Genomic DNA, 24,575 nt, shown 5'->3' with positions numbered 1-24,575 from the left:
AATCTCAAAGTGCTTTACCAGTTTGCAGAAGACATCTGCACATTCCCATCTGCCACACCATGTTGCTTGTACACACATATTTCAGCACCAGAGTACGAGCAAGCAGGTGGCCTGCAGCAGCAAACCCACCCAGATAAGGGGCTCCTTAGCAGAAAGTCAGCTGTAGCCCACATTCCCCAGCAGGGGGTAACATCAGGGGCTCCGTGTGTCAAGCATTGGTGAACCGAGACAAAATCTTAATGTTCCAGTTCCTGAGTCATTTCATAACGTCTCTGGCCATCTGTCCTTTGGCAAGGTCTTGTGGTAAGTGCAGAGAGGGAAAACAATACTTTATGCAACAAAGGTTGGCATGATCTTCCCAAAACTTCCCCAGCTCCTAGATTGCACTACACTTACACCAAGATAGCTCCAGCCACTCAGGCCACCTGTCCTGTTCAATACACCTGGCAGAGGCATATTCTTCTGCTTTAGTAATGTTATGCTCAGACCACATTAAATAGCCACTATTGTGTCTCTCAAAGAATATCAAATTTATGAGCTGGGAATTGTGGCAAGCTCCTTCCCAAAAATTAAAGGGCAAAAACTCCAAAGAAAAGAAGGTGAAGGCAGTAATGCAAATAGGAGCTGTCAACATGAGTCTCCAGGCCCACATAAAGGTGAAATAATTTAGAAAAATTGTCTCCTTGGACCCTTTCCCTTTTCAAATTATTCCTTACTTAAGACAGACTTTAAATACATTTGTGGATGATAAGGAAATTCAGGCTAGTTAATCATGGATGACATAAAGGATCCATTCAGGACATAGAATTAACAAACACATTTCCTTCTTCAGGACTAGGATGTGATCCCACCTATCCCCTCCCAGTCCAAAGAAGCAGCCCCATGGTGTCTCAGTGCCTGGGAGCACAAGGCTTTGCTTTCATGTTCCCCTGCAAAGACTTTAAGACTCAGAGACAAAACTCCTGAATCCTGCTGCATATTTTAGCCACCACCCCAAGTGACCAGAGCTACTTTTGTACATGTCAGTACCTCTTCTCCAGCAGCTGAGCTGACTGAGATGCAAAGAGCAAACCTTCAGCCCTGATTTTCCAGCAGGCATTTGGGGGGCTGTGCAGTGCAGTGGAATCAAGCATGCATTTGGAAAACCACCTGGTGTGCCTGCTGAGGCTGCTCCTTCACTGGGCAAGAGGCAGCGAGCACAAAGGATGTGGGCAATGCAAAGCACTTGGTCCTGGGGCTCTGCAGCAGCCTGTCAGTCTTGGAAGGTATAGCCAAAGCCCTGTGCAGTCATGGTTGTGTGAAATGCAGCAAGCAGACTTTGTGAACTGCTCCTGAGCTTCGTGTCTGTTCTTGTGTAAGTCTGCCCTAACTGGGGTCAGGACCCTGCACCACCAAACTCCCTGTTCAGCTCTGCATGCCAGAGATCACTGGAAGTGTAGACCCCAGCTGTAAATGTGCATTCCTATCTCAACCAAAATTGAAACTTGCATTATTTCAGAGTAATGTCTGTTTTTTGTTCCTTTCTGTCACAAACTACCTCTTCTTTTCCTGAAAAAAAAAAAAAAAATGCAATTCTCCCTGACTTTGGAATTTCCCACAGCACCAAAAAGGCCAACTTCTGCTGAGCCCTACACAAGATGCTGCCACCCATGGTGTATAAAACTGTCAGTTAGAACTCTGTGGTTGATGTGAGCAAAATGAGGTTTGCAGAAGGAGGTTTTTAAAGACCAGACATGACACAGAAAGAAAAGCTAAGATGCTTGGAGAGCTTGTCTGCTGGTAGAGGAGCCTCAGTGAGTCCTTCCCTTTCAGGTTTTCTTCAATGATTGAGATATCAAGTATCTCAGCTTCATCCACACCACTGTGGCTTTTCCCACCAATATCTCTTGTTCCAGCAGAAGATACAACCTGTTGCTGCAGGTAAAGTCTGCCTGACTTAGATATTAGGAAGAAATTCTTCACTTTGGTCTAGTGGGAGGTGTCCCTGTCCATGGCAGGGGAATTGGAGCTAGATGGTGTTTTCACCTCAAACCATTCTCTAATTCTATGACTTCAGGTATAAACACAGTTCCTAAAGCACATGCAGGTTGTGGGAGGCATCCTAAAATATTATAGAATAATCATTCTATAAAATAGAATTATTATTGGGATGTTGGCTTTGGTAGCCATCCTGCTCAGCAGCAGCCCACCCTGCTCATGCCCTTCAGCAGCAGCACTGCACTTCTCAATCCAGGTTAAGGGTGTGCATCTGTTAAAGTTCTACTGCATATTTGTAGGTATTATTGAGTTTTTTAGATAAGTAAAGCTGCAGAGATTTGTCTGGTTTTTTGCATGAGGACTGGCAGATTTGGCACGAGCCCCAGGCGCATTGCTCCTGCAGTGGCTGCAGAGGGAGGCAGGGTGTGGGCTGCATGCATTGGTCATGGTTAGCTATTGCTGGCATGCTAGAGCAGGGTAACCCCTGCCTTCCCTCACCAGACAGAGACATCCCTGGGGAGGGGCCTGGCAGACATAGCTCTCCTCCAGAGGATGGATCAGATGAGCATCTGCTCTTCAGCAGATAGATACACCCAACACCTACATCAGCTGCTGATAAGCAGGGCTGCTGGGAAGCCAGACTTGATGAGGTCTTGCATGTGGCTGCTGGTGACTCCAGGTCCCTTGTGCTGTTTGCAGGGCACTGGAGTGCTGGTGGTTTGCTGTCCATCAATAATGCTGTTAGGAAAAGATCTTTTGTCTCACTCTCCACTGCCCTACTCCCCTCAGTCACTCTCAGTGAGCATCGGCAGGACTTCATCTCCCATCCAGTCTGGAAATCCATCACAGCAGCCTGGAGCCAACCATCTTATTGCTACCTCACCTTCTCCCTCCCTGCTGCCTTCAAACCACCTGTCTGGGATGTTCCTGGCACCTGTGGTTTTCCCCAGATGGACAAATCTCTTCTGGAAAGCACATGAGTGGCTCTAAGCACTTTATGCATATGCATGGGTAATTTATAGTTCAGTTTGTGAAGCCAGACTAAAACCCCGGCAGCAATAGTGTATTTTCAGATACACTGAGAATGAAAATATTTGAGGTTTGTTGTTAGTGAAAAAGTAAGAAAAACACCCATCTGTTTGGGACCAAATATTTCATGGGGGAAAGCAGAAGGGCAACATTTTCAAGAAAAACCACAAGAGCAGAACAAAAAGAAGGGCAAGCTTTGCATTTAGAAGATTAAGTCTTGGTTGTCAACTTTTCACAACATTTTCCTTTTTTTTCTTCCCCTATTTATTATTTTTATTTTCCAACTGAAGCTGATTTCTAAATGCTCCCTACTTCCCAAAGGCTGCTGGGAATGACTCAGGGGTACACAGGGCTGACAGGGCACAGCTGTGACTGGGCAGTGGCAGATGCTGCTGACTCAGGCTGGGCACTGCCCCATCACCTCTGCCTGCCCAGGCTGGACTGGCACCCTTCCAGGGCAGGGACCCCTTCTTAGAGCAGGTGAAGACCACCCTGGCCCCATGGGAGGTGCAAGGTGCCCCTGTGCCAGCATCCAGGCCATGCATCCTTGAGCCTCACTGTCCTTGTCCCCAGCTTGCCCCCTGGCAAGAAGAATGACAAATTGTTTCTAGAAGCTTCACAGTGTTTCCAAAGAGATGGGGTCTTGTATGAGATGAACCATGTGCCCAAGTCTGATGGGTAAAAATGTTGTGGTTTTGCTTGAATTTTAAATAAGAATACAGCATGTTTTTTCATAATGGCTCCCCTACCAACAGCCATTTTCACACTTTGTATGATAAAAATCCCATCATGTGATAACATAGGAAATAGGTTTCAACGTTCCCTTTCTCAAAGATACTCTGATACTTTGTCATGTCTTGACTTCAGCCTGGGTGTGTCCATGTTGCTGATGAACACTAAAATTCTTAAAATACTCTTAAATTTTTCTTATAATAAAAAACTAAATTCTTCTTAAGACATTCTTTAAAATTATTAAGCATGTTTTTAAATTATTCTTTTAAATGGTCCAAAACATCTCCAGAAGGCAGGTGATAGAAGCATGCAGAAAACAGCAAAAAGAGACAGAAAGATTACATCAGAACTGCAGTCATTAAGGCTTTTTCTACCATGTAAGGACAATCCCTTGGCTTCAGTGGTACTTCCGAGGTAACAAGTAAATGACTGTGCTACAGTCAAATGGAGTTCAATTGGGAGAGAGGTCACAAATTGATGAAATAATTTATGTGAACCTCTAGTTACCTCTAGTGGCAGGTCTGAATTTGTAATGCAGACAAAACACTATTTGAAATTTAGGTATTTTTGTTTCAACCCTTCATCTAGGATTTTATTAAATCTGTCCTTGGAGGTGTCTGAGCAACAGGGTTGCTGTCTGTGTTCTTTTATGCTGGAAGAGCAATGTCTATCTTTTTTTTAACGATGGAAGAGGAAAAGTGACAACATTTGCACCCTGGCTTGTACATCCTTATCAGACATAAAGGAAATTCAGAAATTTAAATATGGGCAAAAAACATGGGGAAACACTGCCTGTGCCACTGCACACAACCGATTCTGGTTTTCCTGAAGTGCTCTATAGCTTAGTGTGGAGATCTTCTGATACCTGGCAAATGAAAAATGACTAGTTGTGGAAGTGGTTTTCCTGAGTGTAGATTGACTTGTTTAATATCTCTCTACCTCAAATGGCAAAGGAACACTTTGAAGAAAACATGTTTATTAAAGTTATGAGTTCATTTCCACTTCAGAGCTAAGGAAAGCATTGACCCTAGGGAGTCAGGGACCTCTCCTACTAAAACCAGACTTCTCAATCCCAGTATAGCTGAGGCAGAGAGTGAGCAAGCTTGAAAAACTCCTTAAAGTGGCAGCAGGTTTACATCTCCTGCTACAAAGAGCCAGCCAAAAATAAAGTTTCCTGAAGAAAACACCACCAAAACAGCTTCTGCAACACTCCAAAGTCTCCGAGTGGGGTCCTAGCAAATCCAGCTCTTGCGGGCTTTCACATTCCATCAGAGGAGAATGGATGGAGCATTATATGTGAGAGACTGGTCTTGGCCAGCCCTAGGGCAGGTTTTGCATCCCCTGGTGAGATTAAATATATGCTCACACCTCTGATGCAGCTGTGCAGAAGTCAGGTCACAGCTTAAACAGGTTTAAAGGAAGTGAGTTTAAAACTAGTGCCTACCTTTGCCAGCAATGACTGAGCACCCCATTTTGTTATGTTAGCACAGGGGGCCGGAGGGAGGCATTTGAGCTGCTGGAAAAAGAAGTTATGAAGCTTTGTTTGGCCCATACACATAACTGATGTTCATGAGCTGATCTAGCTAAAGCACTACAAAACCACACAAATGAAATCTCAGTGTAAGTCTAGTTATGTCTATTTATGTATTTCTGTACGAGCTTTGTGCCTTCCTCTCATCAAAGCAAGCTGAACTACCATAAACCACATTTATCTCAGCTTCAGTGTAACCTTTCCTACGCAGGTTTCTCTAAAACCTGCTTTTAAACTGTCTTGAAGAAAAAACACCGTACTCATCTTTTCTAGAAATTTAGTCAAAGCATCACCACGTGTTCCTGGAGCAAGGGCTGGTACATTATTGCTTACTTCCTGTGCTTTTACCGAAGTCAGTATGAAACACCACTGGAGCACCTCAGCCAGTGCGTTGTGCAGTAGCCCTGTTGTGGTCAGTGGAACTGCACTTGTGGGACTAAATTTGACCCTGTGGGTCACTGTCTTGCTAAGCTGCATTTGGAAAAATGAAAAGGGAGGAGAAATACACAAGGGTGAACAGGCATTCTGCTGTGGAATTGTAGCCAACATAATGATTAAAAGTATTTATTCCTAATTTTACTCTTGAAAAAATAAAACCAGGCAGGGACAATCTGGACCTTCATGCATCTTCCTCTTCCCAGTGCTCTCCTTACAATTTTAGCTTTGGCCCTCTTTTTCCCGCAAGTTGTTTTGCAACCTCTGCTCCTTCTTGCACCGTGTGCCATAACACAAACAACCCCATGATGACAATCAGGGTCATGATGGTGGACAGTCAGGATATTTAAATAGGGTGGGTTTTGGAGTCAGGACTTCAGTCTGGATGCTGGTTCCCAATCCAGTTACGTTTCCTCAGAAAACTAGTTTTGTTGGCTCTCTGGAAAACCTTCCAAAACAAGAGTAATACTAGAGCACAAGCTTTGCGGTAGCTGACCCAGGTTGTTGCATTTCTTCCTTTAGTTAATTTGGACCACCAGGATCAGAACTGGAGTCCCCATAACCTGTTGCTTTTCAGGGCTGTGACTGGATCCTGATAGAGGTGTGCACTGAAATTGTCCCCAGAAGGCAAAACTCCTGTAAAGAATTCCCTAATTCATCTCTGAGACACCTCAGATTATTTTTTCACCTTTTTTTTTGAGACAATAACATGTCTTAAGGGTGTCAAAAAATAACACTGCAGAATGAGCAGTTGAGAGTGAGGTAAAAGGCCAGAAGAGAAAGAACTTGGGCTAAGGTAGATGGGGGGAGTTTGGCTGCTTACAGGATTGTCTGTCTTGGTTACCATGACCTGGCTCAGATTCCCTGCCCTCTGATGACCAGGTCTGATCTTCACAGAACTTTGCCCACATAGCATTGGAGAGTTACAGGGCAATGGGAGAAAGCATGTGTGTTTTGGTGGTTTTGCCCTGTTTTCTGGGGAGCATGTGAGGAGGAACTGACAAGAGCTGGTAGCAGAGCTACAGGAGGCATGTGGGAGTCCTGACACCAGCTCTGCAGAGCCAAGCAGCTGTACAGCTGCCATGCCAAAAGTGGAAGCCGAGGCACACAGCCAAACTGGCTTTGCACAAAGAGGAACCAGCCAGGTGCTCAGAGCCCAGATCCTGCTCTCTGTTTACAGCAGGTAAAGTTAAGGGTTAGCTAGTTGCAGAAGGAGAGCTCCACACCCAGCTGGCAATGCAGGCAGCAGAGCTTGATTCCTTCTGTCAGTGTGGTGCAGCAGAAGAGGAAGAGGCACTGGAGCATCTGAGGGCACAAAAAAAAAGAAAGATTGGCCCAAGTTTGGCAAGACATTCATCCTCATTGCCTGCTTTCTGTTTCCTCCTCGGTGCTGCACTGACCATTCTGCCCTGCCCCTAGCTGCCTGTGGCCTCCCTAGAACTCCCCTCAGCATGCCACAGGCTTGTGCTCCATTGCTGAGTCCGTGCTAGCAAAGGCAGACAAGCAGCTGCATGCAGGAGTGAGGGCTGGCACAGGAATGGCTGCACTCAGTGGACTGAACCCCATGTTGTGGAGACGTCCCTTGCTGGAGGGCTGTGGGCAGCAGAGGCACCAGCAGGCTGCACTTTGCCATGGGCTGGTGAGCCCCAGAACAGCTGCCATACAGCTGTCTGTATCCCTCCTTTGGCTCTTCCCTGAATGCCTTTATACCCCTTGCCAACCTCTGCTCGAGGCCACCCCTGATATCCTGTGGTGGGGTCCAGCAGAGATGAAAGGACTGCTCAGAGGAGATGGGACACAGGGAAAGAGGCTGTACAAGTGTAGAAACACCTAACATGCAGTTGTCTGAACTGAGGAACTCTCACTGTGCTTCCTACTCCAGCATTGTTCCAACATGGAGCATTTAGCCTGTTTTAATCACATACCGTGAAATCTGTAGGCACTCTAGGACCACATTCACAATTAGAGACAGAGAAGCTGGGTAACAGCTGCAGCAGTCAGGGAGACAACAGCTCGCATATATTGAAACATACAGAAACACTCTTTCCAGAAAACTGGGCCATATCTGACTATTTGCTTTAGGAGGGGGGGAACCTCAATGCCCGAAGGCAGTCAGTGCTGTCCCCATGCCAGCTTCCAGCCCCATCTGGGCATCCCTACAGCCTCAGGAGCCAGCAACAGCTGAGCACACCACAGCACTGAAAGCTGCTCCCTCACGGGTCCTGCACGGGTCCTGCTAAAGCGCACACTGTCGGCCGAGGAGGAGGAGGAGGACACTAAAGCAAAGCCAAACTGAGAGGTAAGTAATGCTCAAAGGCATGGGAATTCTCTTTACCTACCAAGCACTGAGGAAAACTTTCCCAAACCCTGGCACTTATATACCAGTGGTGGTATTTTATCTTTAGGACAGCCTATTGTTTTCTTTCTGATGCTCCTCTGTTGTTTTTTTTGGACTCTGTGAAGCCTAATTGCTGCTCCTGCAGCTACCTTTGCACTGTCTTGGAAGAGGCTGTGTTGAATGTTGAAGGAATTCTTTCTTCCCTAGCTGATCCCTGTCTTTTTGTATGCATGGCTCTGGATAGCTTGGTGCATCTGTCAGCTCTGCAGTGCCTTCTCACCTTTGGTAATCCAGTCCCTGTAGTGCCTGTGCTGGAGATGAGAGGATGTGAAACACAAGCGTGCTGGGGATGTTTTCAGCTCAGGTGCTGTGTGCTCACACTTTGGTGACAGCCAAAGGGCTGATCCTTTCTCTCCTGTGTAGTTCCCTGAAAACACTTCAATTAAGTGTAAGACCTGTGTGTCCCTCACTGCCAGCAGAATTGGCTGCTTTTTATGGCAGGCAGGACTTTCTCTCTGCATGCAGCAATTTCCTGTCCTCTGTTCTCACACCACAGGTAAGCCTCCTCTCTCGAGTGCAATGTGCACTCAGTGGCCAGGAAGGTGCTGGAGTGGGATGTCAGGGCAGCAGTAGGAAGCAGCTGCCTGCCTGGCTGCCTCTTCCCCACAACCTCTGGCTCAGCCCTGCACCGCAGTGAGCCAGTCACTTTGCTGATGCTGCTGAAAACTTTTTGTTTCCTGGAAGACTGGATGCCTTTGCTTTTGGAATAAGATCAATTTTCAGCCAGAGCAGGCAGACCTCCCTGCTGTGCCCCTTGTAATGCTTCAGGACAGCACAGCCATGGTGAAGCTGGAGCTGTGCTAACTGGAGTTAGGGCTGTTTTGCTAGACCAACCTCTCTGATTCCTTTCCACGTTCCTCTGTTATTTTTGTATTGATTGTGTGAATTTTTTTCCTGAAGAGTTTCTTGGAGGACCACCAAGCACCCTTGGGATCAGCAGGATGGAGAGTGCTGAATGCTACTTCTGATAGGATTGTGTAACACCTGAAGGCCATTTGTGTGATCTTGTTAGCCACCAGCACCTTAAGACATGCCACAGCTTAGGATTCTAGGCATAGGATTAACTAAAAACCAGCTCTGTATTAAAAGCAAGGCTGGATGTCAGACTTGCAGATATTCCCAGGGCTGAGTTTTAAACATCCCCAGTGATTTAAAGATGCTATTTTTTCACAGATTTCTAGAGAGTCTGAAGACCAATATGTAATTTTCCTGTGCAGTCACATCCTTCTTTCATTCAAAGAGGTGTGCTTTATAGCAATCTAAACAGCAAGAGCATAAATGAAACCATGATGGGAGCACACTGATACTGCTGAATGGCATGCTTTACTGGGAAGTACATTAAGTGTTAACCTCCCTTGGTTTATGTGGTCAGCTGCTGTTTGATGTCTTATCACAATACCTATTCACATTTCAAAGAGCAAAGAAAACCCCAGAATTTATTTATGCTTTTTTTTTTAAATAACGTGATTTCATTTTGTGGCCTTGGAATGTGGATCTATTTTATTATGTTACAGAGAAGAATTTCTGTTTTAAATTTGCTGTTCCTTTTCCCAGCTCATTTCATTTCCTGAAATGAGCCGTAGAAGGAACATAAAAGGGTTGGTTTGTTCCATCTTCAGATCCATTTTTCTGATGAAAGTCCTAAATAGTCAAAAAGGCAAGCTTACTTTATTCCAGCTTATGGCAACTATCATTGACAAAGTGAGATTGAAAGGTTTCCCAGTGCTCACTGCCCCCACCTACAAGCTGGGCTCTTCTTTAAAGAAAGCTGATTCTGGGAAGAGTTTTCCAAGTTTGGAATCACTCACTTTGCACCTATTTGATAGAATAAAGATAAAGCAAGCAGACAGCATTTTGGATTAAGGAAACATAAACATCCAAACCACTATAATTTTTTTGTTTTAAACATTATTTGAGATTAATTCAAGAACTTTCTTTTCCTTCAAATAGTTCCTAAAGCAATGTGAGTCAGCTCTTGACTTTGGGATTTCTCAGATGTCCTTTGCTCTGTCCAAGAAATATGGACACATTACCATTTTTCTTGTTTATGAATTAGGTTTGGTCTTGAGTTAGGTCCTGCTCAGAAAGACCCTCAAAAGGTTAATGAAACTTTTGACCTTTTACTCTCCTGCCTACCAACTTTCAAGGTAGGAAGTGAATTATTGGTCCTCAGAATTATTTGAGCTTATCAGAAGAGTCAGAAAAAAAAAAAAAATAGTGCATTGTAAAAGGAAAAAGAGACTCTAACTATGCAGTGGAAAAGTTCATCTGCTTTATCCCACTCATTTGAAACCCACACCAGAAAAAAATAAAGCTGCATTTTGATATTGAGAAGGAAACTTAACCCACACATCTGCATATCAGAAAGTGACTCGTCCTTCTCTTATTCAACCCAGCTTCTTGCTGGATTTGTTATTTTTTGAACATTTTAGGCCGTATCTATTGCCTTCATTGAGCTGTGCCTGTCCATCCCCAGCCCAAAGGAGAGAAGGAAGGTGTAGGTGGTGGGAATCTGTTTTACCCTGTCTAGTTTAAGGGATCTTCCTCACTGCAGTGGTGAGGAGAGGGTAAGAAGGTGAATGTAAAAAGCAAACCTTTTTTCTGTCAGTGGCTCATGAATCCAGCACAGCAGCTGTGCTTGTTTTGCCTGCTTGCAGTGCTGTGGATGGTGGATGTGCCTGGTGTGGACAGCAGGATGGGTCTTTGGTGTGGAAAATGAGTTCCCAAGAGCCTGGTGCCACACCTCACTAAAGACCTTTGCCCACATGTCTTGACCATAAATGTTTGAAATTCTCTCTCTGATATTGGTGAAAAGCCCTCACAGGTTGAACGTAGTACAAAAGTGTGTTAAGTGTCTGCAATCTGCACTGTCAAATTCTTTTAGCCTTATGTTTCTCTTTGTGAGCTTGACACTTCCAGCTTTTGCCAAAGACATTCTGATACCCTCATTGCCAGCCCTTTGACTCATCACCTCTCACAGAGAGTGCTGGCTGAAACTTGAGGTTTTCAGCTCTTGGTATCTTGCACATTTCCTGCAAGAGGTGGCAGAAAAATGTGTTTCCTGAGATGAAGCAAGCAAAAAAGAATAGCTATGAAAATCAGACCAAAAGAACCTAAAAACTGAAGAAAAATAGTAAAGCTGTTCATCAGCTTCCTGTTTACCAGCGACTCAAATAAAGATTTATCAGTGGTGTTGCCAAGCTCTCCTAATACCTCTGCTCACACTGCAGCAGCATAGGTGTGTGTTACCCCAACAAAGCCTCTTTTCATGCCCCTGGCAAGAGCAGAGGCCTGAAGGGGACAGGACAGTGCCACACAGATGCCTGCTTGGAGATTGTAGCCACCGTGGTCAGATGGGAAATGCCAGATACCCAGATTTCAGTGCATGATGCTTTTGTGCTGAGAGCAGCCTGCCAGGGGCAGGGTGAACATTTGAATCCAGGGTCTCTGAGTCATCAACCCAGTTTTAAACTACACAGACTTCCCTGTTTTAAGAGCACGTTTTCATCTGTTTCACCTTTTCCTTTAAAAATCTGATAGTCATCAGGGGATTCTTCCAGAGGAGGCTCCTGCAGCATAAATGGAGACAGACATGGGCCCTGGTACCCACATGGGGAGTTTCCCACCCTGAGTCTGAGGTTCCTCACAGCCCCTGAGGCCAGCTGAGAGGCAGAAGTGGTGAAGCCATTTGTGCTTTTCAGTGGTCTCTGTCAGGCACTGCCTGGCTCAGTGCTGGGATCTGAGCTGTGCCCTGGCTGGGCTGGGCAGGGTGGGGCAGCTGAAACTGGGTGCTGCTGGGGCAGGGCCACCCCGCTGGGGTGGTGGTGGCTGGTGGCCACCTTTGTTCTGAGCCAGCGTGGCCTGTGCCAAGGTGTGGTGGTGATCTCTGGGCAGCCAACCAGCACAGGGACCCTTGATTTTCTAGTGGGGAGCCATCAGTTTATGCCAGAGAAGGAATTATGTGCCAGTGCAATTACAGTTGCTGGAAAGCACTAGAAGGAATAAGAAGGCTGCAGGGAAATTAAAAGAGTAGGGGCTGATACAGACTTTCCCAGAGTCAAATGTCAAATCAGCCTCAGTTACAGGCTCATGCCACATGGCAAAGCAGTGGTATCCCATACCTCAGAGCTAGCAAGCTTTCTGAGCACCTCAAATAGCCTTTATGTGGGTGCACAAGTACTCAGACGAACTCCTGGGGGGCTGCCACTGGACAGGAGAGCTGCCCAGAAGGATCCTGCATCCATGACTGCACCCTGTCCTTGCACAAACCAGCATTTGCTGCACTTTGCTGCTCTGGATGATGCTCTGGTGCATGATTTTGCTACTTTTACACATGCCATCATATTGGGAAGGGGTACAAATGTACTGGGAGAGAGGATGACTGCTTAAATTGACCTTGACAGATGAAAAAGCCTGGCAGCAATGGGCTGCAGTGCATTAAGCACAGGTGACCACTCTCCCCATGGGCAGGGTCAGCTGGGGCCACAAACAAACATGGGGAAGGCAGCACTTCTGCAGAAAGCACCTGGGCACTAAAATCCAGCACTAAGATCTGTGAACCACCAGTGCTACCTGACTGCAAAAGAAAACATCTACCCCAGACAGATGACTCTTCCAGTCTGCTTTGCCAGTTTGGGGCACTGCAATACAAAAAAAGACTAAGAAAAATTGGACAGTCACCAAAGAACAGCAACTACAATTAACAATTTAGAAAGCATAACTTCAGAGGAAAAGATATGAATTGTGAGCTATTAAGATTGAAGGAAAACTTTGTCTTATAATATTTTAAAATAGCTAGAACTAGTTGTTCCTCCATGGCTGAGGTAAATAACAGGCTCAAATTATACCAGGAGAGTTCTGCATGAAGACAGATTTATCAGAAGTGGATCTGGAGAAGCACTAGGATGGTTCCTAAGGAAAATCTGGGGGAAAGCAGGGGCTGTAGGAGCAGGTAGAACAACTGCATAGCAAGAGTACCAGTGGTACACTGCCCCTGCCTTCAAGACAGGGGACAGGCTCCATGATCACCCAGTGTCCCATGAAGCCCTGTCTTCTGTGATTTCTCTGTTCTAATTGATTCTTGCTTGCAGCTCTCTCTGCTCTCCACCCTCAGCCAAAGCACTGTCAGATGCAAATCTGAGAGGCGCACTGGTGAACCAAAGGTTTGGGACAGCAAAGGTTTAAAAACCTAAGTGCTCCAGGGTGAGAAAAAAAAAAGCATCAAGTAAGGGACAGATTGAGAAGATTTTTGTTCTCAAAGACTCCATATGCAAGAGATGTATTTGTTTACTCCTTTGTGTCCCACAATTACCCTGTTGTAACACTTGGGTGAGAAAATTCCACTCACTGCTGACACTACTATGAATGAGTTACTGTGCTGGGAGTTTTGCAACGCACTGATTTCTGCTTGGGTGAAACCAAACGATTGTGCAAGGCTGCAGCTGTCAGAGCCATAATCCTTGTGGCTTCGCTGCTGGCAGCGAAAAGCAGAGCGTGAAGCAGAGTGAGCTGGTCCAGGCCTCACCAAATACCTCCAGCTGCTACTCCTACATGAACTTAGCAACAGTTTTTGGAGGATTCTCTGGCTCACAGCCCTTTTTATTGCACTGAGCATCTGCTGCAGGAGAAAGAGCCAGAACAATGCCCAGTAGGTTTTTCTGGTGCACATTTGTACATGTCTGCATACACAAGCACTTTGTTACGGTAATACAACTCCACATTTTAGTGGAGGGTGTCAATTTTTTTGCTGATCAAGCCGAAAAGAAAATTAAAAATTTCTGCCTGTTATCAGCAGAACAGACACATCTTAGTTCTACTGGAAAGTTTTTGAAGCTTTGAAGTCTGCTCGGTTTTGAGGAAGAAGGGTTAGAAAAAGAAGTTATTTATTAAAAAGAAATGCTATATTTGAAAATGACACATTTGAAAATTAAAATTTTCAGTGTTCTGTCTGGGGCTTCTCAGAATAAAGAATTGCAATTGTTCTTTTTTTCTTCTTGATTTGGAAGGAGAAAATCCTTCCCCCAGACAACTTGGCATTTTCAGAGATATTTTAGTCAACAAAAATATACTTTTTTGATGTCAAAAAACCTCACCACTCAGTATCTTACCTGGTCACAAAGTCTCACCCCCTCTTTGTACATGGGCATACAAATATGTTATTCTTATCAAGAAAAGGGGATGAACCATTCAGCCATATGACAGATGTTTACCTCTACACTGGAAGTGGTCTGATGAAATGAATTTTCATTAAGATAATGCAGTCCTGCTAAGATGGTGTGTTGATAGCTGATGCTGATAGACCCAAACACTGTGCAAATAACTAAAGTAGGCAAGGATTCCTCAAAAGATAGCTCCTGTGTGGCATTTCCTCTTGTACCTCACAGGTGACTGCCAGCCCTGGACATCCAGGCTCAGTGTCCCCCTTGCCTGTCCCTGCTGCCCTGAGGAAGATGACACAAGGGATTCGCTGAGGGTGCTGCAGCTGGAGAAGGGCAGTTGCTGGTCCATACAGAGGCAGCAGAGACACTTAGGAGAGGTTTATTGGGACAGAGCCAATGGCCAGGAGGAAGAATCTGGGGTAGGACAGTTATCAAAACACTACTTGCCAAGCTGCTCCCATGCTGCAGAGGACATGCTCACCCTGACCCTCCACTGCTACCTTCTCCTGCAAACCTGAGCTGTCCTCACTGCTCTTCTCACCAACAGTGATGACTGCTGGTATTTTGCAAAACACTTTAGCTGAACAACCTAGCATCTCTGAACATCCCATGACCCCTATTGCAGTTAATCCTGTTTGTTTTCCTCTGCTGAACTAAGTAATCTCTTCCCTCTTCCAATATGACACAGTAAGCCCTCTGAGATGTAAAGGGAGAGTGAATCTGAAGGGGAAAGGCCTCCTTTTGACTAAGAAACTTCTTTTATTTTGCTCTTGAGCAAAGGCAGAGGAAAGTGATCTTCTTGGATACGAGTGCCTGACTTGGCTGGTTACCACAGCTCTGAGATAGGTGGAAGCTGAGCATCACATTGAGGTAAAGACATCCTCCACTTTCTAGATGGGTGCTATGATAGCAAGCAGATCCAGGAAATACTTAGCCTTTTCTTGGAAAATACCCTACCAGGTAGGCTCTCTCACTCTGCTTTTTTTGCCATATTTTCCTAACAGCTGCTTACCCCATCACCAGAGCCTGTGCCCTGGTGTCAGAAAGGTGCCTCCCATCTGCTTTAGCTGACGAAAATAGCGATACCAGGGCTTGTGGCCAGCACTCCTGAAGCCAAAGCAATCTCTTGCTGGTGGTGTCTTCTGTGGCAACTACAATTCCCTTTCTGTGTTCAAACTCAATTCATCTAGACCATCTGTAGGAAGAAGTTCCTACAAGAGCAGGCATAGGGGTTTTGCAGCAGCCCAGCTGACCATCACCCCCAGTCTGAGGAACTGCAGGGATGCCACAGGATAAGGAAACCCTCTGGGACTGATGTCAGAGGCTGAGCTGGTGTGCACAGGGGATACCACTGGCAGTGTACATTTCTGGCTGTAGAAGCTGGAGATGTGGCCATGCTGTTTATGCCACAATCTTTCCATGTAACACAGGGCTTCAGTGAAGGGTCACTTCCCTGACCTTGGGGCTCCGAGTAGTTTGGAGGAGTGGAAGTCTGCATTACTCTGATGTGCCGATCACTTTTTGTCTCCCAGTGTCTTCAGCTATATGAAGGGTTGCATGGGACTCTTTTCCACACTGAAGCAACTTTTCTGACAGAAGATAAAACAGCAGAAACTGCAGCTTGGAGCGCACGTAAAGGACGGGCTGTGGTGGCAGCTAAAAGGGAAGCATGAACACTGTGGTGCACGGACATTGGAGACTCCCCAGCCCTGCCATCTGTCTGGGGCTGTGGTGGCTGCTGCAGGCTGACCCTGACAGCCACTGCCAAAACATGAGCAGACAAAACAGAAAGCTCCTCATACAGCAATGTTTTTGCTATATTTTTAAACTTGAATGGAGACTGCCTGCACCAGCCTTTCCACAAAGTGGTGATGCCATACGGCTCTTCCCTCCTGTAGCTCACAGTACTGAGTGGGTGCATGGATCCAAAATGGCCCTAGGCTGGAGCACCAGAGATACCCACAGCCAGTTGTCTCTGTTTTACTGTAAGGTATTTCTTTCTCACAGGAAATCCTACAGAGAGTATGGAGAGTATTGCTAGCCCTGGAATTAGGGACCAGCTAAAATTGAGCTGGAGGGACTCTGCAGGGCAGCTGTCAGGGCTCCTGGAGAAGGAAGCTCTGGGGTGGGTCTTGGTTCTTAACAAACAGATTTGAGAACTTCTAACTTCTCAGCTCCTACCCAGCACCTTGGGAACATCCTGAGGCCCTGGGGGCATTGCCTGGTGCCTGCTGTCCTATCCCTGGCTATGAGAGCCCCTGGGTCATGCATCCCCTTCAGACATTTAACCAAGGACCATTTTACACCAGCTGACTGTCTCTTCTCCCACAGCAAGCCTGCTCCACAGCCCCAGTGCCCCAGCAGCAAACTCACTTGAGCCCAAGGGGGTAAATATTGCTGTTGTATAGCTGTACTCTTTCAAGGTGAGGCAATCTTCTTTTCCACTGTTCATATCTTCATTGTGTTATCTGTATGTAGCAAACATATCCTTTACATTATCTTGCTTTACCACACTGAGCCCTTGCACTGCTTGTCCTGACACCTTGCAGCCTCTCTGCACCTCTTTCTGCTAGAGTTTAGCACTTTCGAGTGCAGGTGACCTTTAGCTTCTGTGTTCCTATGTTACCACTTGCTGGTTTACCACATTTTCTTTGTTATCCTCCTCAGGTGAACAACAAGGGGCTGTGTGTTGGCTTGGTAGAAAGTTCAGGTTTAACTGTGTAGCCCCTGTGTAGCTCAGGGCTCGGTGTTTGCTACTCACAGACTGAAAAAGTGGTGGGAAGGATACAAGACATTACAGCCTGGCTCATAGCTGATATGAAGGAGATTGGAAATGTGCACCTCTCCTCCTTCCTCCACCAGATATCTTCCCCTGAACTTCCAAAGGAAGCTCAGCACATCTGCATCTTGCAGCACCCCACATCTGTGAACATGCTGGTGGTTATTTATCCATACTGCCCTTCAGCCCAGCAGGGCTCTGTCTGCCCATGCCCCTCTTGGGTTGTAAGAGAGCCAGTAGGGCTCAGCATGGGGAGAAGAATGGGAAAATCTGTCTGTGGATTTTTCCCTGTCCCCCAACACAGGCATCTCCGGTTAGTTTTCATCATTGTAATTATCTCCATTTCAGCCAACATTGTAATTATTGTCTCTTCAGTTCTCAAGCCCGTCCCTGTGGGTTTTGCCTCCCACCCACCCTCACACCTGCCAGTCAGAAACAGCACCTTTCCTAAACTCATCTCTACTCCATTCCTTTCATTGCTTTTGACAAGTCACATCCTCTGTCTCCTTTCATGAATTCTCTTTCTCTGCTGAGAGAAGCTCAGGTTCTGGCTGTGTGTCAGGAGCACCAACCACCACAGAAGCAGTTGCAGGCACATAAACCTTCCTGAAAGCCAGGTAGGGTCAGGGACTCCCACCTGTGTATCACTTCCCAAAACACAGCAGAGCTACTCTTGGAAATATTATATCAGACTTCTTAATTCTACTGTTTTCTCCAAAACACCAGCACCACCACAATTTTTTATTTGCTCTCCTTATTACCAAGCTGTTATCCATGTGCCTTGATCTGCTCAAAGTACAGCAGCCAGCCTAGCCATCCTCTAGCCACATCAGCCACCAGGCCTGCTCACTTCTCTTTTAGCTTTTGTTCTCTTGAATTCAAGCTCTTTTCCTTACCTTTTAGATCTTCTTGCTTGCTCCAGTTTTCTCCCTTTGCCTGCCTGTGCAGAACTGTGCCTGGTAAAAGTACACAGCTGGGAGATTTCCCAATTAAAAATATGCATTTTGAATGAACTGAAATATTTTTGCAAGTACATAATTAGTGCAGCAGAAAATAGCTCAAGAATAAAAAGATTTTTTTTCAATTTTAAAATATGTGCTAATGTTTTAAAATGCAGAAATGTTTTATTCTTTTATTGGTTTCATATCAAACTATTGTTTTATTTTTTATATGAGTTAATAATTTATCAACCAAACTAATGCAAAAAGCATATGATGGAAATAGAGGTGTCTTTAATTTATTAATGTTTTGTTCCTAAGAAATAATGAAAGCTGACCTTATTGATTTCTAAACAAATATAAGTAAACCTAAATAGAATAAAGCTACATTATGTCATATTGTGTGTCTGTAACACCAGGACATACTATTGACATATTATTAATCATATAGTTAGTATCTAGAGAATACAATAAAATAAAGCTCTGTTGCAGTAATTTTCGAAAATTAGTTCTGAAAAAAATATAAACAGAATAAGAGGAGCTGATCTCTCTTATGTAATGAGACCAACTGGTACTTGGAGGCAGGATGATGCCCTTGTCACTGTTAGTATTTTGAATACCTCATGGGACAGGTTTTTTCTGACTGTGCTTCTGACTAGTGCCAGGTCCTTCATTACATTATTCCTTTTTTCCAGCCTGTTTTCTCGCTTTTCTTTTTCCTTCTGCCTTCAGTATTTAGCTTTTGTTCTCATTCAGACTCTTTCACTACTCATTTATGCAACAACAATCAGCAACCTGTAAAGGTACTTTGAGCTGGAATTGCAACCAAAGAACATGTGAATAACTTCAGTAAAAATCACGTTTTGGATCTGCCACATACTTATTTGGGACCTCTTGAGTGAACCTCTGGTATTCTCTGTGCTCTTAAAAGTCAGGAAAATTGTGCCTGTTGAGATTAATGGATAAATAGCATATAACTTGTCTGACTTATAGAGTCCACAATCTACAATTTTAGTCTCACTAAACAATAAGTAATTTAAAGCAATTGAATAAAATAAAAAAAAAATAATTAAAAAAACCCCCTGCATTCAATATTTTGTCCTTTCCCATCCTCAAGTCACTAAAATTGACTTGAAAAAACCCCAAGGTGGCAAAGAAACTGAAATATCCCCACTATATAAGAACTGATCGAAAACTTATGGTAAAGTGCTATCACTAGCTGTGAGTTCTTATTTTGCTCAAAATGCTAAAGAGTTTTTAATTAGGAGTGATATAAACAGACTGCAGTATACAAGTTGTTACTAGCTGAAGAAAATGAAAAACTAAAATAATGCAACCTGGAAATTATATAACAGCTTCTGTTAAAAAGCTGCAAATTTATTAGAAGTGATGGAGACATCTGAACTTTTAAAATTTTCACTTAAATCAGGGGAAGCTGTGAAGAAGGACAGTTTAGCAAACCCATTACCATGTTAAAGAAGAGATGTATTTGATTTTTGTTTTACAGAAGATGCCTGATAGCCCGCTCACTCTTTTCCTGTTTACCACAGATACAAAATCTTCTATTTGCCTTCTAGCCTACCCCGAATCTGGCAGCTGCCCATTCGACAGCCGCATATCACCAAATCTCAGCCATCTGCACACGTGGGGTGAAGGTGGAGTAAACCTCCTGGAAACCCCTGAGCCCAAGCAGCAGGGGACCAGGAGAAGGGGGCCAGAGCCGTCAGAGAGAGTAGAGGCTTCCTGCTGTCAAAGGTAATTGACAATTCAATGTGTCCATATTCAATCTGCTATTGAATACCTGCAGCAGCCTCCTCTCCCTTGATACCTTCCGTAGAACTGCCTTTTCAGTTTGACTGTTCTGCTGAGTGGTGTGGAGAGGAGGGAACATGGAAAATGCTGTAGCCTGGTTGGGAGATGTTGAAGGCATTAATGGTGTAAAGATGGTCTGAAGTAGAGCATCTCTGGTCTCTGTTCAGCCCAGGAAAAAACACTTAAATTTTGCTGGAAGTAGATGCTTTATAGCCATAGATTTATGTATCTCTACATATTTATTTACATATTTCTAAATCCATATATCTGTAACACAGTATTCATTAGTTTTTGAATATTTTTTTAGTTTTGGTAGTTGAATCTATGAACTGCTTTTAAGAAGTTCTTGACAGAAAACTGAGAAATGAGAGCCGGTCCTATATCACTTAGACACAGCGTGTCAGTTTCACACATCAAAAGCATTAGCAGGAAATATTACCTACCTTTATCTGTTGCTGCAAGAAGAGTCATTATCTAGCAACTCACCAACTAAATATTTAACAATTTATGTCTTATACACAGTTAAAATTAATAATGCAACTGTCTTAGCTACAGCTAAGAGCTCAGTATAGTAGAGAATCACACTATTGATGTAATTCAGTGTTGCAGCACGGCTTTTCTCTCATTATTTGTTATTTCTGAACAAGGAATTCTGTGGGGTAGAATACTGTATTTGTAACAGTTTTCTCTGCATTGCACACACCAATTGAAACAGTTCTGGTGCCTCAAGGAAAGCTGAGGCAGGGTCAGTGAGGCATGAACAGCATCCATACCTGGAGCAGAGGACGGACACTGACACTCCTCTGGGCTGTACATACAGATCGTTCTGTTCACCCCACAGGTGGCACAGCCAGGCAAGAAGGGGTGAATTGTGATTCCTTCCTATCAATACAAAAAGTTTTCACTGTTCTCTCCCTTTTTGTATCCCCAGGCAGTAATTTTTAATTCAGGAGAGCACATCATCTACTTCTATAGAACTAATCACTTCCGTTCATGTTATTGCTTCATCTTAACAGCAATGATTATTGCAAATTATTCTTCCTTCCTGGAAACTGAGTGTCTTTGAAGCTCTTTCAAGATGTGGTCAAGCTGTAAGCAGGTGCAACACAGGTGGACCACAGCCTAAACTTTCAAATGTCTTAGCAGTGAAAAACCAAACTCTTCTGAAAGAATCATCACTTCTTAAAATGTGAACACTCAAGTCTGGAAACCTGATCTGCTTTTATAGGGGTCATGAACTGACATCTGAAACAATAAAAGAGCTGGCTAAAGCACTGACTCACTCTTGGATAGCATGGCAGATTATTTTACTATTTTGAGGCTGCCTTCACTGTAATTCTTCAGTAGTGAGAGAGAGGAACCATTCCCACGAATATTTTGGTTTTCTCTACACTAGAAAATTGAAGTTGGACAGAACAGGCAGGAGCGCTAAGCTGCTGTGTTGTGGCAAAAGGCACAGCCAAGCTGCTCACCAGCTGCCCTGGAGGTTGGTGGCAGCTCAGAGCTTGGCACTGCAAGTGTTGCTGTGCAGCCCTGTGAGGTCCTTGTTGCTGCTGAGTTTTTGCATGCAATCCTGGACCCACCCATGGAAAAGAAGCTTGCGTGTCTCTGCACTCTGTGCCAGTACCTAGCCCTGATCAGCTCTGCTAAAAATGAGGTCTGGCTGCTTGGTGACGGCTTCACCAGGCAAAACTCTTTTATGAGAATCTTTATGCTACAGGCAAAAAGCTTCCTCATCCCAGGGAGCACAAGAAAATTGAGATCCTTAGATGCAGGATTTGTAATTTTTTAGTCATTATGACTATTCAGAGACCTGAATTTTTCCCTGTCATTGTGATGATGAGGTGCTGGTCCACTGGCACTAAAGCAGTTTCAGGAAAACAGAACGCATCCCAGTGCTCACACTTACACATGTACAGGAACAATCAGCACACTACAGGGCAGCCCTTTGGGTGGTACAGCTCTTCTTGTCTGAATTTTGTAGTCCCCCTCTGCCTGGAGGCTGACCCACAGGCTCAACACAGCACAGACAGAAGCAGAAGCCACCGTGGGAGTGCTGTGCCAGGACAGCCAGACATTTTTAACCCTTTCTCTTTTCTGCACAGGTATCTGAGATGAATCCCACCAGCCAGTTCCTTGGCACAACAGAATATGACTATGGATATGATGAAAACACTGCTCCGTGTAATGAAGGAAACAACTATCGCAGGTTTAAATCCCTCTTTCTGCCAATTCTTTACTGCCTTGTGTTTGTCTTCTGCCTTCTGGGAAACTCCTTGGTTCTCTGGGTTCTCCTGACCAGGAAAAGGCTGACAACAATGACTGACATCTGCCTGCTGAACCTCGCAGCCTCTGATCTCCTCTTCGTTTTGCCCCTCCCTTTCCAAGCCCACTATGCTTCAGACCAGTGGGTTTTTGGCAATGCCATGTGTAAGATAATGGCTGGCATTTACTACACAGGTTTTTATAGCAGTATTTTCTTTATAACCCTCATGAGCGTGGACAGGTACATAGCGATTGTCCATGCTGTCTATGCCATGAGGATACGGACAGCCACTTGTGGCATAATTATCAGCTTGATCCTGTGGCTGGTGGCTGGCTTGGCTTCTGTACCCAACATCATGTTCAGCCAGGAGCTGGAGATTGAGCAGGTTTTGCAGTGTGTCCCCACATACCCCCCAGGTGACAATACCTGGAAGGTTGCTTCTCAGTTTGCAGCCAATATCTTGGGCCTCTTAATCCCCTTTAGCATCCTCGTTTGCTGCTACACTCAGATATTAAAAAACCTGCAAAAATGTAAAAACCAGAACAAAGTCAAGGCGATCAAGATGATCTTCATCATCGTCATAGTTTTCTTCCTTTTCTGGACTCCTTTCAACATCGCGCTGTTCCTCGACTCTCTGCAGAGCCTGCACATCATCAATGACTGCAAGGCGAGCTCCCAGATAGCACTGGCCCTGCAGCTGACAGAAACCATCTCCTTCATCCACTGCTGCCTGAACCCCATCATCTACGCCTTCGCTGGCGTGACATTCAAGGCCCATCTGAAAGGACTCCTTCAGTCCTGTGGTCGTGTCCTCTCCAGCCCTGCTGGAGGTGCCGGGGCTGGACAGTCGTTTTCGGCACCCACCCAGGTCTCTGGCTGGTCTGACAGTGCAGGGGTCCTGTGAGCATACCTGAGCCACCTTCTGACAGTGTGAGGAGCTGGCCAAAGGTCTGCTGTGGTCCTGGAGGTTGTACCATGTGTGCAGCATCCCTTGGGAGATGCAGTATGCCTGTGCCTCCTGTTGGGATACACTGTGAGCTGCCACATAAGAACTTGTGGCACTGATTTCCCAAGAGAACCAGTGCATTTGTAAAGTGGTGACCCTACATTGCCACAGAGTAATTTTTAATTAAGTTTTAGAGATCCTTTAATACACTGCAGCAAGCAGGCTGCTTCCTCTAGTATCTCTTTTCTCCTCTGACAAAAGCATCACTTCTGCCTCACCCCCAAGTATGCTCTGCCCTGTGGAAGCTGAATCCCTACATCCCTGGGACAAGTGTGAGACACCGCTCTGGAAAGTGGAGAAGTGGCCAGGCATGGAATTGCTTCATATTGCAAAGAGGGAGTCACCTCAGACACTGTCACCATTTCCCCTTTGCCTCAGGTCCAAGATGAAAACCACCCCCAGCTCAGGACCCTGTTTGTTGTGGGATGGTCCCAGGGGCACAGCCCTGGAATCCTTGGAACTGCTGCCATTCAGAGCAGCCTTTGGTAGTGCTGCCTCCAAAAATAATAAAGCAGTGGCTCCAGGTGTCCCCTACACTGGTCACTCGTGGAGGCTCCTGCACTTGAAAACATTGTCCTCAGAGCAGGTGAGGGCTCTGCATCACCTCTGGAGCTGTGGGAGCTCCAACTCTGTGCCTCCAGTGCCCCCTGCTAAATGTAACCATCATAAAATGACCTGTAGCAAAGTAGGCTCCATCTCTTTTCCCAAATGTCTTTTTTTTCTGCCATTTTAAAAATGCTTTCTTTGAATAAACATTAGCTACACCTTTTTTGTCTTGGTTCTTGTAGTCTGCCTAGTGAGTCACAAACCTCAGTTAGGATAAGGAAACTTTGAGTTTGCTTATTTTTGAGTGGATATCACATAAAATGCATCTGATGGAATTGAGAGGCACCCTGAAGCTCTTCAGCAAAATAAGTCTTTTCTCCACTTTTCTGCTGAGGAAGCTTTGTTCTCCAAATCCCAGTAAAAATTCACAGGGAAAAGATAACATTTATATTGAGGTAGTATTACTGTAAAGACATTTTTAAAAGCTAATCAAGAGAAAACATGAAATCAGGGAAAACACAGCCTAGATATTGTCAAAGATTTTATTTTTTAAGGTAATATTTTTTTTAATATTTTCCTAATTCCATCATTCATCCTGAAAATATAATTTCATATATATAATTTCAATATAATTTCATTTATATATATATATATAATATTATATATATAATATAATTTTATCCTTCCTAAAAATTAAAAAAAAAAAAAAATTAACCTTGGTGTCAGAATATTCTTGCTATTAATTTCATGGTATAGAAAATGCTTCTTTGTTTTACTATAGATAGCATAAGTAACATTTCTAGGTTTTATTCCCCAATGGATAAGAAATGCCCTGCAACTCAATTATTATATTGTTTCACTTCTCAGAAAACTTCTGTTTAGGAATAAAACTCTCTGTGCATTTCTGTGAGGGTTTTTGGACTGCATAGGGACTTTAATGATTGAAAAGAAACGTGGGTCAGCATCTC

General features: G+C 44.6%; 1 protein-coding gene across 1 annotated transcript; it reads left to right on the top strand.

Moving 5' to 3' along the window:
• The first annotated feature begins 7,719 nt into the window (after positions 1-7,719).
• On the top strand, positions 7,720-23,809 carry LOC131575955 (C-C chemokine receptor type 8-like). The gene is made up of 3 exons (XM_058832078.1): positions 7,720-8,003; positions 19,555-19,732; positions 21,895-23,809. The coding sequence occupies exon 3, from the start codon at positions 21,904-21,906 to the stop codon at positions 22,957-22,959; it is 1,056 nt and encodes a 351-aa protein (XP_058688061.1). The 5' UTR covers positions 7,720-8,003; positions 19,555-19,732; positions 21,895-21,903; the 3' UTR covers positions 22,960-23,809.
• Positions 23,810-24,575: the final 766 nt, after the last annotated feature.

Source organism: Poecile atricapillus, chromosome 2 (genome assembly GCF_030490865.1).
Source record: "Poecile atricapillus isolate bPoeAtr1 chromosome 2, bPoeAtr1.hap1, whole genome shotgun sequence".
Taxonomy (NCBI): Eukaryota; Metazoa; Chordata; class Aves; order Passeriformes; family Paridae; genus Poecile; species Poecile atricapillus.
Note: the sequence above shows the minus strand (reverse complement) of the source record. Positions and strands in the feature narration are given on the sequence as shown.

Excerpts from the sequence above, each read along its gene's own strand:
- LOC131575955 (XM_058832078.1), top strand. The coding sequence starts at position 21,904 with ATGAATCCCACCAGCCAGTTCCTTGGCACAACAGAATATGACTATGGA.